Here is a 16,510-nt window from a genome sequence, read left to right on the forward strand (position 1 = left end):
CTCAGAATGACAAAGCAAAATACTACAATGAAATGTGCGAGGAGCTAGAGTCAGAAAATCAAAAGGGCCGAACTCGCTTAGCATTTCTTAAGCTCAAGGAACTGAAGAACAGATTCAAACCTAGAGTTGCTGTAATCAAGGATGCTTTGGGCAGAGAATGTATATTCCTAGCAGTGGAATAATTTGGTCATATGCAATGTCTTTGTTCAGCTTTTTGAGGAAATGTTGAACCACTTTCCAGTGTGGTTGTACCATTTCACAACCCTATGAACAGTGTATCAGAGTTCTAATCTCTGAACTTTCTCTCCAACATTTATTGTTGTCCAGTTAAACTGTTACTACTACTAGGGTGAGATCGTATCTCATTGTGGTTTGGTTTAGATTTGTAGCTCTCTTCTTGTCAGTGACTTTGAGTATTTCCTCTTGTGTATGTTGGCCATCCAAATGTCTTCCTCTGTTGAAAGTCCTTACGTGTCTTTTACCCATTTTGTGATTGGGTTTTCAGTCTCTTTCTTATGAGGCCTTGTAGTATTCTGTAAGTTTTCATTATGAGACCCTTGTCTGAGATGTCATTGAGAAATGTTCTTTCCCCAATCAATTTTTCCCCAATCAGGTTTTCTTTTCACCCTATTAGAAAAAATATTTGGTATACAGAGACTCAATCTTTAGAAGGTCCCATTCATCAATGTTATCCTTTCCAGGTAGTATATTTCTGGCTGTATTTGCCAGTCCATTTATATCATAGCTAGACCTTCTAAGACCTTTTTGTGTCTTATGATCTTTATAGTTTAGGACTTTACCCCTAGGTCTCTGACCCATCTTGAGTTGATTTTTATGTATGATGTGAGGTGTGGATCCTCCTTTACTTTTCTGCAGGTTGAAGTGCAATTTTGTCATGACAATTTATTGAAGAGGTTACCATTTTCCCATTTGATAGGTTTTATTGCCTTGTAGAATGTCAGTTGACCCCAGGTAGGTGGATTAAGTTCTGGATTCTCAATTTATCCCTTTGATCTATGTGCCCATGTATCATACTGTCTTGGAAATTACTGCTGTGTCGTAGGTTTTGAGATTAGCGTCACACTCCTTCTCATTTCATTTTTGTTTTAAAGAAATGCTTTGCTTATTTAGGTTCTCTTTCCTTTCCAAATAAATGTGCCAATTGGCTTCTCTCAGTCTTTGAAAAATGAATTTTCTATCTCTATTTGGATTATAATACACATATAAATTGCCTTTTTTATACTTTTCATTTTTACTATATTGAGTCTTTCTATCCATGAACAGAGAACATTGGTGAATTTAAATGGGTTTCTAATTGTTTCTCATAGTAGTGTTTTGTAGTTTTCTTTATAAAGGTCTTTTGTATCTCTAGTTAGGTTTATTTGCAAGTATCTCAATTTATGGTTGGCAATTGTAAATGGTGTTGCTTTCTTAATTTTCTTATCCATGATTTTGTGTATTGATCTTGTATCCTGCCACTCTACTAAATTGGTCTACTTGGTCTACCAAGTTTTTTGTTGGGTCCTTAGGGTTTTCTGTGAACACTATCCTCTTTTTCAATAAAGTTTTTATTTTATAATTAACTTACAAAGTTCAAATACCTTGATTTTTACCAGATTTCCCCCATTTCCTTTACCCACTCCTCCCTCCCTACATCTGCCCATCAAATTGTGCAATATTATGATTAAACCCTCTACCCTGCCCATCCTCACCCCTCTGTTTTCACCCTTCTGCCTTTAGATCCTCATATACATTCTACATTAATGGGACTGTGACTGGGGTAATCGGGATGGGTGTGTCAGAGGCAGTGCGATTGGCACAGGATAGAGCAGTGTTTAGGGCTGTTGTACATAGGGTTGCTATGAGTCGCAAGCGACTTGACAGCACGTAACAACAACAACAACTCTGCTTTTGACCATGATCCATCTAATATTGGCTATGATGTCCTTAATGTCACAGCCTCTTCTAGACACAGCTTCCACATTTGGCAATTCTCTGATGATGTACTATTCATTTTTGGATAATCTTCAGCAGAATATTGCTTACCTGTGGTACTAGTGATATTGTTCAATAATTTCCAAACTCTGTCAGGTCATCTTTTTTAAAAATGGGAATAAATATAGATCTCTTCAACTCAGTTGATCAGCTAGTTGTCCTTTAGACTCCTTGGTATAACCTGATGTCCAGGGCAGCATCTATCTGTATGCTGCAATATGTCAATTCATATTCCATCAATTCCTGGGGCCTTGTTTTTTGCAATTCCTTCAGAGCAGTTTGAACTTCCTCCTTCATCACCATTGCCTCTTTATCATATGTTGTTTCATTAAATTCTTCTGTGCCAGCCAATTCTTTTTAATGACTGTATATTCCTTCCATCTTCTATTGATGCTTCCTAGATAATTTAATACTCTATCCAAAGGATTCTTAAGTATTGCAATTTGTGGCTTGAATTTGTTCTTCAGTTTCAGTTTAAAAAATGCCTAGAGTATAACCCTTTTGATTTTCTGACTCCAGCTTTCTGCACATTTAATTATATTACTTTGCTTCATCTTCCCAAAGTGCCCTTTGAAATCTTTTGCTAAGTTCCTTAACTTCTTAATTTCTTCCCTTTACCTTGGCTTCTTGGTGCTCTAGTGCAATATTCAGAGTGTCTTCTGGCGTCTGTCCTGGTCTTTTCTTCCTCTTCTGTCTTTGTAATGACTTTTTGCATTCTTCCTGGATGATATTCTTTATATCTTCCCACAGCTTATCTGGTCTTCACTAATTAGTACTCAAGGCCTTGAATGTGTTCCTGAGAGGGTCTTTTAAAGTCTGTTGGATAGATTCAAGGTCAAACTTTGGTTCTTGTGGATTTGATTTCATTTTCTTTAGCTTCATTTTGAACTTGCATTCGAGTTCCACAATCAGCACCTTGCCTAGTTTCCACAGCTGATATTTAGCTATTCCAGTGATTTTTCCCCCCACAGATGTAATCAATCTGATTCCTGTGTAGCCTCTCAGAGAAAACATTCATACAGCATTTCAAACATTCTTTAAATTTAAGGAAAACATTGGAATTTTACTCACTTTCCAATTAATTTATAAGCTCCTTGAAGGCAGAGCTTTTTGTTGTTGTTTGCATCTAAAATATGCAGTCACACCACACTAATATGCTTGCTAACAATATTCTAACAGACCTATCTGTTCTTTGCATTGTTAAAAAAAAATTAAAACTTGTTGATTTTACCAAGTTTCTGGAAGTTATTTAGGTAATCAGGATTTTGCTTTGGAAAAGGGTCTGTGCCAAGTTCCTAACATTCTACTGGACAGCCACATAGTTATTCTAAATTTTACTCAATTAGCCCCCTTTCCTCTTTTAGCATCATTTGTATTGTCTACTTCTGTTTTTCTAATAGTAAAATCTACAGTTGTTTTCTTCTAGCCAGAGTTTGTACATTTCTTTTACTGCTCAGATCTACAGATAAATAAACTAGGAAAATATCAGGCAGAAGTTGAGCTTGATATTTCATATTTCTGTCTATTACTTAATTTTTTCTACTCTATGTATTCTTCCCAAGAAATAAAATTAAATTCATTTTAGTGTCTCAGAAATAATTAAATTCAAGACAATAGTTTAGCATGAATATTTAGAAAGTAACATCTATCTGCATTTACTATTGTAAACTATTTGATATTTCTTAAATTGGTCAAACACAGGGCGGGGGAATTTGTCTTAAGAAGTATTTCAACTTTTGGAGTACAAACAAGATGTTGGCAAATTTGTATTGATTTTATCTGCCAATCTAAATGCAATCACACTTTCAAAAAACAGATTTAAAAAGAAATGATTCCTATAATTTGCTTTTTCTATAAAATGTCACCAATGCATTAAATACTTGGAAAACAGTCTTTGTAAATCAATCTGCACTTATTAGATTTATTTAAACGATAACATTAGAATTCCATGCCGAGATTTAATTTGGTTTTAAAATAACTCCCTTCATGCAGAACATTTCCAAGGGCCGAGAGGCTAGTTTCCAATTATTTTCCCGCTGTCAAGGCTGTGTTTAATGACTCACTCACCTACAAGCTATGGGTTCTCTGAAAACCTCCTCATCACTAGAATAGACACATTTTACCTCAGGCTATATATTAAATGGGTGGGGTAGAGTGGAGTGGTAAAATATAGAACCATAGCCAAATGGAAAGGTTTTATCTTATTTGTGTTAAAGGTAACATGAACTTGATCAACAGGTTGATGGGCCTTTAGTTCAGAGATTTGCACACCCACAAGTATCGTAAATTCATACAGTGTTTGTAGGTGGATAGACATTCCATCTTATCTTTTCTGTAGCACAGAAGGGTCTGTGAAATGCTGTAAGACATTCTGTAAGAATTTCTGCTACACACTAGCTCTAGATTTACTATTTTCCAGACAACTTCAGTGTACAGTTTTTATGTAGTTTTCATGTACATTCTCTCCAGTTACACTCGCTCATGCTTTTCTGAGACTGGAAGGTAGCATACACTTTTAGAAAATATTCCAAACCTTTTAGACCACTAGTTTGAATAAACTGAGTTAAATTCTTCTATACAATTTTATTCTGAAGCTCTATTTGGGCATGCTGCAAGGAGGGACCAGTCCTCTGAATGGACATAGTGATTGGGAGGCTGGAGGCAAGAGAGGAAGACTCTGAGCGAGATGGATTGACTCGAACTGTAACAATGGGGGTAGGTGTGTCAGACAATAAGGTTGGCTCAGGAGAGAGCAGAGTTCAGAGCTGTTGTAACATAGTGTCCGTATGAGTGACAAGCAACTCAATGGCACATAACAACAACAGCAACATAAAGTTTTAAAAGAGGTCACTTACTTAGGTGGAGGGAGGTGGAAAGATCTGCTGTGAAAAAGAATGTATACAAGCTTTATAAATAAGCCAGTATAAACCTTTAAAAAACCCACCAAAACACCACAATATAGGGGAATTATTATATGAAACAAAATGTGAATGAAATACAATACAGAGGAATTTGTTTATAAACCAATATATTTTTTTAAAAAAACACACACAATGTGTATGCACAAAACACAAGGTATATGAATGATTGTATGCAAACCAGTAATAATAAAAGAAGGAAAAAACCTCTCTGGAGGTCAATTTGGCAACTGGGATTAAACTCTCCATAATGTGCACTTAAAAAAAAAAAAGATCACTTACTACTGACAATCTTGTGATTATTGCCAATCAAAAAAATACAACTAAAAATTACAATCTTCTGTGAAGGGCAGAGGTTAAATTTTTAGAGAAGGTACAGAAAAAAAAAATTTTAGAGAAGGTAATTTTTGCAACCAAAATATTAGTCGTTCAAAGCTCCCAAGTAACCAGTGGGAGAACATTGTTAAGAGTCAGTTTCAGTCAAGATTGTTGTTGTGTTTCTATACCCCTGAGTCAGAACCAATCTATCACTGACCCTCCTGCAGGTTTTCAGAAGCAGTTAATCCCATATGAGGAGATTGCCAATCTTTCTCCAAGGGAGCAGCTGGTGGATTTGAACTGCACAATTTTGAGTTACTAGTGAAATTCAGTGGTCAGAACTGTTATTAAGTCACTATCAGTTAGATTCAACTTGATGGCAACAGGTTGTATTGTTCTGTCTTTTAATCTTTGATACATTGTTAGTCACAAACAATGCCTATATTATTGAATAGTCCATCACAGTACTGGAAGGAACTTTTATTTGCAATTAGAAAGTCTGATTTACAGACTTTATTTTCACGACTTATTAGCTACATGAAGTAACAACTGAAGTCTCAATTAATTTCCCTATCTACAGATATATAATAAAAGTATCTCTCTTATCATATCTAGATAATATGAAGATAGTGTGAATAAACAGTATTTTTAAATTAAAGTCATGTAAGAGCTATACATTGAACAATGTTGAAAAATAATTCTAAGTATAAGCTGAGGAAATGATAGAGAAAATTAGTAGCACGAAGAACTGTAGACATAAAACGCAATCAAATGTAATCTGAAGATGAAGGGATATATTGGCTAGAATGATGATTTTTGTTTTCTTGATATTATGATGTAACCCGTATTGAAAGCTATAATCTTTGATCTGCAGCTAGAACTTCAAGTACTTTTCACTTTTTGCAAGCAAGGTTGTGTCATTTGTACAATTCAAACTGCTGGTAAATCATAACTGTTACAGATAGTCATATATAATATCGGTTTATCAAATGCCTGTCTGAATTTATGGTAAACAGTGTACCCTTCTAGACACACACATTCACACACACCCTAACATTAAGCATTTCCAGATATACTAAAACATCTTTAACATAAAAATATAGTAAAAATAATGCTTTAAAGCATGTCACAAAGTAGCACTCATTAGTTATTACAGACCTTTGTATGTACCTTATTATTATCATAAATTCTATGGAACAGAGCAGGAAAGGGGTGTTGGTCTGTGCCTTAGAGTTTGTATGTGAGGAGGTTCTAAACCAGAAACTGCCTGTATAAAATTCACTGATCTTGCTCCACCAGAAAACCCATATTAAGAAACCGTGACTTGTGTCAAGCCTCACAGATACACACACTCACACACAGAGGCATGTTTAAGATACTGCAAGTATGGTACTTGAAAGGGACATAGCTAAGCTGTTTCTAGAAATATGATCGTTTACAGTGACTACTGTAAAAACATTCAACAAGCTAAAACTAGTACTTTTTGTATTACAGAGCCTCCATTGATCAAGATAGACTACCATCTTTTGTTCTCACTGAAGTGCCTATCGAGTGCCTATTTATGAGCAGACTTTACCTCCAACTACTTCCTTGGTGAGTGACATCAGGCTTGCGAAGGCGGAGGGACAGCAAAAGAGAGGAAGAACCTCTATACCAGGTGGGTTAACATGATGACTGCAACCATGAGCGTGTCAGTGATTGTAAAGATGAAACGGGATAGGACGATGTTCAGACTGTTTGTTCATAGAGTCACTATGAGCTTATATTCAACCTAATGGCAACTAGCAACAACAACATTGTTCATAGAGTTTTCCAAAGCCCGTTATTTCAGAAGTGAATGGCTAATCCTGTTTACTAGTCTGCCTTAATCTCGGAGCTCTGCTGAAACCTGTTCACCCTGGGTGACCTCTGGCATCAAACATCAGTGGCATAGCTTCCAGTATCACAGAAACCTACAAGTTATCCTAGAACAGTAAACTGACAGACAGGGGCTATAATGATAAAAGCAAAACATAAACTATAAAGTAATTATCAACATGCTAATCAATGCAATCATTTGATGTCCAGCCTCATTTCTGTAACCAGGACAGATTTAGCCCTGAATGTGCTTACTGGTCTGTGCCAGAAATTTGGAGGACAATTATAGCTTTCTGGCTTGAAAAAAAATTCATATTTTTCCCATTCCTAAGAAAGGTGATCCTGAAGGGGTGAGGCTCACGTCATGAAGGAGGAGAGATGATACTGTGTCCTTTGAAGGTCATCTCATCTGCTATGGCTCTGGTTCACAGGGATGTGGTCCCCTGACATCAGGCAACTGTGTCGGACCAGCTTCCTGAAGCCCTTGCCTTCCAGCCTAGAATTGGCACAGGGTAGTATATCAAGGTGAAGAAGCTTGTTCCATAGGAATGTAAGGGATACAATCCCACAGGTCCCTAGGTAGGGCTAGGCAATGACTGGGAGCCCATAAGGTCAGTGACCCCCTCCCAGGCTGCATGCCAAAACATTGGTGTCCATCCCTGAATTTCCAGAAAGGGTCCCCCCTTTTGCATTACCTTAATAAACATTTTTTCACTTGTTTCGCTAAATTAAAAAAAGGTAATCCAACAGAATGTGGAAATCATCAAACAATATTATTAATTATTATTCCCATCTTCTGCTCTAACTCATTTTTCTTAACTCTGAAATATTCCTCTCATTAGGATGCTGGAGATGATCATAAGGTGGGCTGTGTGCTGGACACATGCTCGTGGGTACGGATGTACATGATATGCCTCCCTCCAGAAAAGATTCCTGTTTTCAGGGTTTCAGCATTGCCTCTACCTTAAAATGTTCAGGACTGTTTTGTTGAATGTTGAAACAGAATAATTTTTTTTTAATTACTTTGAGCACATTGTAGACCAACATTTTTTTGGTGGAAATACAGAAAATCAAATTGTAATTTTCATTTAGTGCTATAACATGCTATAAGCAAAAGGTTAACAAGCTTGCCTTATATTTTTGAGCTGATATTATAGTAAATTTACCTGGAAGATAGGTGTCAGACGTTTGGAAAAGACATGATTTCACATTAGTGCTATTTTCTATAGATTGAGTCATAGTACACATTGACTGTTTCTTTGGATGACTTCACAAGGAACTGATACAAACATGCATACTAGCAAGAATAACCAGCTAAATAAAAGAATGGGATGAAAACTTTTTCATCTTTATATGTTTTGAATTTACACTATGTGCATGTATGTATGTTGTTGTTTTTGTTGTTAAGTGCTGTCTAATTGTAGATGACTCATAGCAACCTTCAACACTTGCGTGACTTTCATCTTTTCTCCAGGTTCACAGGGTTTCCGGAGGCAAGCTATTACAGAAGTGGATGCCACTCCGGTTTCCAAGCTTGTTTTAATTGGGGAGCTCTACCAAACACTAACGTGCACCTGATACAGGCCATGGTCTTTGTAATCACTTGCTATGTATCGGAGAGCTGGACAATGACTAGGGATGACAGAAGGAGAACTGATGTCTTTGAGCTGTGGTGCTGGAGAATAGTATTGAATGCACTATGGACTGCTAGGAAAACAAACAATTTCATCCTGGAGAGGGTGAAGCCAGGCTGCTCCTTGGAGGCAAGGATTCTGGGGCTTTGTCTGACATAGTTTGGACATATTGCAAGGAGTGACCAGTCCTTGGAGAGGGATGTCATGCTTGGGAGGGTGGATGGACAGCTCAGGAGAGGAAGACCCTCGAGGAGATGGATTGTTTCAGTGACTTGGGTAAGAGGAGTAGGTGTATCGGAGATGATGAGTTTGGCATAGGATGGGGCAGAGTTAGGGCTGTTGTACATAGAGTTGCTATGAGTCACAGGCGACACGACAGCACATAACAACAATAATAACCACCAAACACTTTCAACCATAGGTAACCATTATTGCATTTGAGACATCAGTGTCACAGTGTTCAGCTTCACAGCAACAACAAGTTACCTCTGTATGGCAAGCTTGACCAAAAACAATTAAAAACAGGCCTGAGGGCCATTAGTCACCTACCTTTTGTTTGGTAGCATCACTTTCTGTCCACTAGGCCAACTGATCTTGCTCTATATAAAACTAAAATTACACACTTCTCCAAAGAAATATTAAATGGTTTATTGTTTTTATAAAAGTTACAGACATTTCTAAACATACAAATAAAACAGTTATCAAAGCCAATTAGAAAGCATGGCTTCGCATGCGTATCTATCTATCAACTATCTATCTATCTATCATCTATCTATCTCTTTGTGTATACACTTGTACATAGCTTCATGTATACACTTATATATGTGTTTATATACACAGCATGGTGAAGATAATTTTTCTTTTATTAAAACTCAACAATACAATTATCATATTGTATATATTTTTACAAGCATTTCAGGGATTTATGTTTCTGATTTGCTAAGTACTGATTGTAGTAGGGAAATGGCACAATTTATTTCCAGATATTACTTTAGCACACAAATGTTAAGAGGAAATGACTGTGCAATGTTGTATACTGATTTCAGAAAATGCTGTTTACAGTATTTTACTTTTATGCAAAGACAAAATTTAAGCCTAAGTAACATTTTTTTCTTTGTAAATCACATTACAGTTTTGTTAACAGAATTCTAGGAACAGTGTCTAAAAGAAAGAGAAATTATACTATTAGGAAATTATACCCTAATCTCCATTTCTAAACTATGTATTTTTCTGAATATATTTTTATTATTATTAATTTTTCTAAATAGTGTTAAATAAAACAAACTTTAAAAACAACAAATGGAGACATATTTTTTAAAAGAACTTTCTGCTTCTGTTTCTAAACTGTTTTTAAACCAAAAATACTTTTTTATTTTTAATTTTGAGGAGTACTTTTATTTTTCTTCTAAAAAGAGATTATGCTCTGATTCTATAGTCCCTTTATTTAAAGTATTTTGAAAAAGGAGATTATCTTCTCTGAGCAAAACTTCTAAGTAACTGTCAATCTGCTCCAGATCTCCTGCTGGATCCCCCTAGGAAAGAGAAGTAAGAATCAAACCACGAGCAGAGGCCGCACGCTAACCCCTGAATCTGGGCAGCCTCCAGCAGTCTTCTTTATGGTTCACGTTGGAACCAAACCCATCCTGCATTTGAATGATGCTTTTAATGCTTCAAAATATTTTTTACATTTATTTTCAATATATGCTCACAACTTGTTAGGCTTTTTGATCCCTTTTCTCTCCTTAATGGATATCTGAAGATTATTTCAACCTTACCCCCTCATTTCTTTTTATTTACATATTATATTCCAAAACTATTGTCCCTGGCTGGGGGCAGAGGAGAGGGAGCCTATTTTTTTATCTTACAGGCTCTTTTCCTCTATTTTCTTAAACTTACTGTGTTTTTTTCTCTCATATGAGTAAAAGCAAAAATGAAGGCCAGTTTTCACATCTCTGCTTCTCCTCAAAAATTAAAAGGAACACATAAAGACTGATATCCTACGAATTAGTGAGCTGAAATGGACTGATAATTGTTACTTTGAACTGGACTGTCGTATAGTCTACTTCTTCTGTCAGACGAAAAAGTGATGCCTTTGAGTTGTGGTGTTGGAGAAATGTACACAATAGCCATGGGCTGACAAAATAATAATTTTAAAAAGATGCTTGAGGAAAATATATTCAGAGTGCTCCTCAGAGGCTAGGATGGCAAAGTTTTGCCCTCCATATTTCATATATGAGACATGTTGTTAGGAGGGGATATTCTTTGGAAAAGGACATCATGTTAGGAAAGATTAAGGGGCAACAAATGACAGGAAGACCATTATATGTATGGCAATAGCCCAGAATAAGAAGTGCATTGCAAAGAGGACTGGGTGTGGGGAAAGAGGAGGTAGGGATGTAATTGTGCAATAATGAATGAGTATTTTTTAAAAAAGTGAACTGGGAAAGGGGGAAGGGAGAGGGCTAAAAATATGCAACAATGACTGAATGAAAATCTAACTTTTCTGTAAACCTTTGTTAAAATTTCAATTAAAATAAAAACATATTTAAAAAAGACTAAATTGCATCTAAGAATTAAAAAAATTAAGACACAGAGAGAGAGAGAGAGAGGAAGACCCTCAGTGAGACTGGTTGGCACCACGACTGCATGTACAATATTTCTCAAGCTGAATGTTCTGAAGAACAAATTGAACTCTTAAGTGGCAATACTGATGGATCCTATAGGCAAAATGTTGAACAATACAGGAAGTATCCAAAAAGATGAAAGGCATACAGAGTCACTGTACCAAAAAGTATTGCTTGACACTGAGCCAAAAAGAACTGGTGGGCATTGAACCATTACAGGAAGAAGCATATGACCAAAACCCAATGGTAATGAAAGAAGAAGTTCAAACAGCACTGGAAGCAATGGCAAAAAATGAAGCCCCAGGAAATGGCAGAATACGAACTGACATGAATACAACATGACAACAGAATACCAAATGACATGAACAGCAAGCAACAAATGCTGGTAAGGTTGTGATGAGACTGGAACCCTTATTCACTGTTGGTGGTTGGTGGGAGTGTAAAATGGTGCAACCCCTGTGGAAAGCGATGCAGCCCTGAACAAGCTCACTAGTCTATACAAAGACTAGATATACCTGACCAGATGCTTTAGAAGAGATTCATATCTGTTCTAATTTTAAAAAAAATGATTAGGCAGATTCTGAAAATGAACAATATCACTAATATCACAAGCAAGTAAAATCTTGCTAGAGATTATTAAAAAAACAGCAGGGTCAGTACAACCATAGGGAACTTCCAAAACTCAAGCTGGATTCAGAAGAGGGCATAGCACAATGGATAACACGGTTGATGTCGGCTAGATCTTGGCTGAAAAGAGAGAATACCAGAAGATGTTTACTAATGTTTTATGATTATGTAGAGGTATTTGACTGTGTGGATCATTGTTGTTGTTGTTTGATGCCGTCGAGTCGTAGACGACTCATAGAGACCCTATGAATGAACAGCCTGAGCACTGTTCGTACATAGAGTTTCCGGAGGCAAGCCATTTCGGAAGTGGATGCCACTCCTGCTTCCAGGCTTGATTTAGTTGGGAAGCTCCAGCCAACACTGTCCACCATGGGTACCCATTACCACGATTGGCACATCACTGTCACAGTCTTCAGCATCACAGCAACTACGAGTTACCTCTGTACAGCAACGCACAGACCAGTGCTATACCACCTGCATGTCAAACATATTCCCGGAAAAGCAGTCGACTCCAAAAGCTCGCCACGATTCCTGTGCTCCCACCACCATGCTCCTTCCTTCTGGCAAGGAGAGCTTCCCAAGAGCCTGGGAGGAGCCAACGAAACCAGGAACAACTGTGTGGATCATAGCAAATGAAAACTAACACTGAGAAGAACAGAAATCCAGAACACTTAATTATACTCATGAAAATTCGATATATATACATAGAAGCAAGTGTCTGAACAGAACAAGGAAACTGCATACCTTGAAATCAGAAACAGTGTATTTGTCATGGCTGTATCCTTTCTCCATACCTATTCAATCTGTATGCTGAGAAAATAATTTGATAAATTGGACTATAGGAAGATAAGTGTGGCATCAGGATTGGAGGAAGACTCATTAAGCACCTATGTTATGCAGATGCCATAACCTTGCTTGCTGAGACTGAGGAATACCTGAAGTATCTGCTGCAGAAAGTCAAGGACTATAGTCTTCAATATGGATTGAAGTTGAAGATCAAGAAAACAAAGATTCTCATCATTGGGTCAAGTGTTTTCACCATGATGGGAAAACGTTGAGGTTGTCAACAATTTCAACTTGCTCAGCACCACAGTGAACATTCTTTTTTTTTTAAATTAAATTTTATTAATGCTAATGAACATTTACAGATATTTTGGGTATCCATTCATTCATTGCTGCACTATTTTCTTTACCCTCCTCCCCAGTTCGTTCCTCTTTTTCCCCCCTTCAAAGTCTGTTTTAATTGTCCAATTGCCACAGTGCTTGTCAAAGCCAGTTCTGATTAATTTCCTTTGTCAGTGTGTCCTTTGCCATTCCCTATCGCTCCTCCCTGAGAGAGACTTCACCCTGATTCGTAAGGAAAAGGGGATCGCGTATTCTCTTAGCTACTTCCTGCTGAAAAGGGATGCTATAGGTTTCAGGGTGAATATCTTCTCTCCACAGTGAACATTCTTTACACCAGCAGTCAAGAAATCAAAAGACAAATTGCATTGGGGAAATCTGCTCTCAGGGACATTGTAAAAGAGCAATGATATCAGTCTAGATACTAAGGTACACATGATTCAGGCTATGGTCTTCACAATTACTTGTTATGTATCAGAGAGTTGGATAATGACTAAATATAATAGAAAAAGAATCAATGATTTTGAATTGTGGTACTTGTTGTTGTTAGATGCTATCAAATTGAGTATGACTCATAGTGACTCTATGAGCAAAAGATCTGAACCCAGTTCTGTCCTGCACCATTCTTACACTTCCTGACACACAAGAGCCCATTGCATCAGTCATCGTGTCAATCTAAGTGTTTGAGAGTCTTCCTTTCCTTTGCCCACCCTCCATCCTTCACAACATCATATCCTCCAAGGAATGGCACCTCCTAGCAACCTGTCCAAAGTATGTGAGGTGAAGCCTCATCATTTTCCAGAGTAGTCTGGCAGCACCTTCTCTAAGACATATCTGTTCTTTCCCTTGGCTGTCTATAGGATGTTCAGTGCTCTTCTCCAACACCATAGCTCAAAAGTGTCAATTCTTTTTCTGTCACCTTATTCTTGTTCAAGTCTCAGATGTATAGCTAGTAATCAGAAAGACACACTTTAGTCCTCAAATAGACATCACTACTCCTCCATAATTTGTAAAGTTCCCTAACTGCATATTTTTCCAGTGCAACGCCTCTCTCTATTTCCTGACTGCTGGTACGACATGTGTTAATTGTGGATCTAGGCAAAAAGAAGCGGCTGACAGTTTCAACCTCCCCTCCTTCTACCATGACATTGCTTAATATTTGCTCCTACATCAAGAGGCAAAGAGGAAGACATTGAGAATTTGTACCAAATTTTGTGGTCTGAAATTGACCACACATGCAATCAGGATCCATTAATAATAATTATATAATGATATTATAAAACATCATTATATAAAATATTATTATTAATATATTATGATAATGACTGAAATACAAAAGTAGGAAACAGTGAAGAAGGAACAGTAGTTGGAAAATATGGGATTTGTGATAGAAATGAGGCTGGAAACAGAATGACTGAATTTTGTATTTGTAATGGTTTATTCATTGCAAATACTTTTTCTAAAAGACACAAAAGATGACTTTACACATTGATTTCACCTGATGAGCTGCATAGGAATCAGACTGACTATATTTGTGGAAGAAATTGTTGGAGAAGCTCAATATCACCAGTTAGAACCAGGCCAGGGGCAGACTATATGTCAGATCATCAATTACTCATATGCAAGTTCAAATTGAGGCTAAAGAAAATTAAATCCGCAGGAACCAAAACACAATCTTGAATCAATTCCGTCTGAATTTCACGATCATCTTAAGAATAGGTTTAAGACATTGAACACCACTGATAGAAGACTAGATGAGTTGTGGGATGATATCAGGGATACCATCCACGAAGAAAACAAAAAGTCATTACAAAATCAGAGGAGAAAGAAAAAATAAAAATGGATGTCAGAGAGACTCTAAAGATTGTACTGGAGCATCAAGAAGCCACATCTAAAGGAAAACATGATGAAGTAAAAGAGCTGAACTGACGATTTCAAAGGGCAGTTTGGGAGGACAAAGCAAAGTATTATAATGGAATATGGTGCGGGAGAATGGATTAAACATATCATGGCCCACTAAGAGAACAAACAGGTCTGTTCTGGTCTGTACTGGAGAGGGGGAAACCAAACTGCTTGCTGTAACCAAGGACTATGAAGCTCTGTCTCATATACTTTAGGTGAAAGACCAGGTTGAATCAATCCTTGGAGAAGGACATCATGCTTGGAATGGTGAGAAGATGGAGCAGGAGAGAAAGACCCCAGATGAGATAGACTGATACAGAATGGTCGGTTACAGGGGGTAGGTGTGTTGAAGACAATTAGACTAGCTCAGGATAGGGTAAGGTTCAGTACATAGGGTCACTATGAGTCACAGGCAACTGAATGGTATATAACAACAGCAACAATAATTGACATTAACAGCAAATGTCATTAAAAAACAGGGCATTAACTTTATTTTAATACTTGTATCATTATCACTGATGTCTAAACCACCAAAGTAAAAATGTTTTATATTTTCAAATTAAGGGTGGGGTAAGAGATGGGCAATCTCTTCCTGTGCAATTGACTGCCTCTGAAAAACTCACTGGAGGGTCAGCTATGGGTTGGTTCAAATTCTACGGTAAACAACAAGTATATAGTTAGTTAGTTAGATACATAGAGATATAGTTATATAGATATGTTGTTGTTGTTGTTGTTATGTGCCATTGAGTTGCTTGCAACTCATAGCGACCCTATGTACAACAGCCCTATACTCTGCTCTGTCCTGTGCCAATTGCACCGTCTCCACACACCCATCCCGATTACTCCAGTCACTGAATCAATCCACCTCATAGGGGGCCTTCCCCTTATGTGCTGTCCCTACACCCTACCAAGCATGACGTCCCTCTCCAAGGACCTGTCCCTCCTTGCAACATGTCCAAAGTATGTCAGACGGAGCCTTAGAATCCTTGCCTCCAAGGAGCAGCCTGGTGTGACCCTTTCCAGGATGAATCTGTTTGTTTTCCTAACAGTCCATGGTACCCTCAATACTCTTCTCCAGCACCACAACACAAAGGCATCAATTCTCCTTCTATCCCCCTTAGTCATTGTCCAACTCTCTGATACATAACAAGTGATAGCAAAGACCAAGGCGCACTTTAGTCTCCAAAGAGACACCATTGCTCTTCAGTACTTTGGAGAAGTCCCTAACAGCAGACTTTCCTACGGCAATACGTCTTCTAATATCCTGGCTGCTGGTGCCGAGAGTGTTGACTGTGGAGCCAAGCACACTGAAGCTGTGAACAATCTCAATCTCTTCACCATCCATTCCGATGCTGCCAATTGGCCCAGTGGTGAGAATCTGTCTTCTTGACATTGAGCCTCAATCCATATTGGAGGCTGCAGTCCTTGACACTCTGCAGTAAGTGCTTCGGGTCCTCCTCAGTTTCAGCAAGCAGGGTTGTGACATCTGCATAATGCAGATTGTTAATAAATC

At 37.6% G+C, this 16,510-nt stretch overlaps 1 protein-coding gene across 1 annotated transcript in view; it reads right to left on the reverse strand.

Annotated features, from left to right (window-relative positions):
* Nucleotides 1-10,116: 10,116 nt before the first annotated feature.
* The window catches only part of MORC1 (MORC family CW-type zinc finger 1), a 255,866-nt gene continuing 249,472 nt past the window's right edge, over nucleotides 10,117-16,510 (reverse strand). Inside the window, exon 26 of the mRNA XM_006895351.1 lies at nucleotides 10,117-10,254. Coding sequence (XP_006895413.1) covers nucleotides 10,117-10,254 — 138 coding nt within the window. The remainder of the gene's footprint in view (nucleotides 10,255-16,510) is intronic.

The sequence above is a fragment of the Elephantulus edwardii genome, unplaced genomic scaffold (genome assembly GCF_000299155.1).
Source record: "Elephantulus edwardii isolate Elephantulus edwardi_28Jun2011 unplaced genomic scaffold, EleEdw1.0 scaffold00165, whole genome shotgun sequence".
Lineage (NCBI taxonomy): Eukaryota > Metazoa > Chordata > Mammalia > Macroscelidea > Macroscelididae > Elephantulus > Elephantulus edwardii.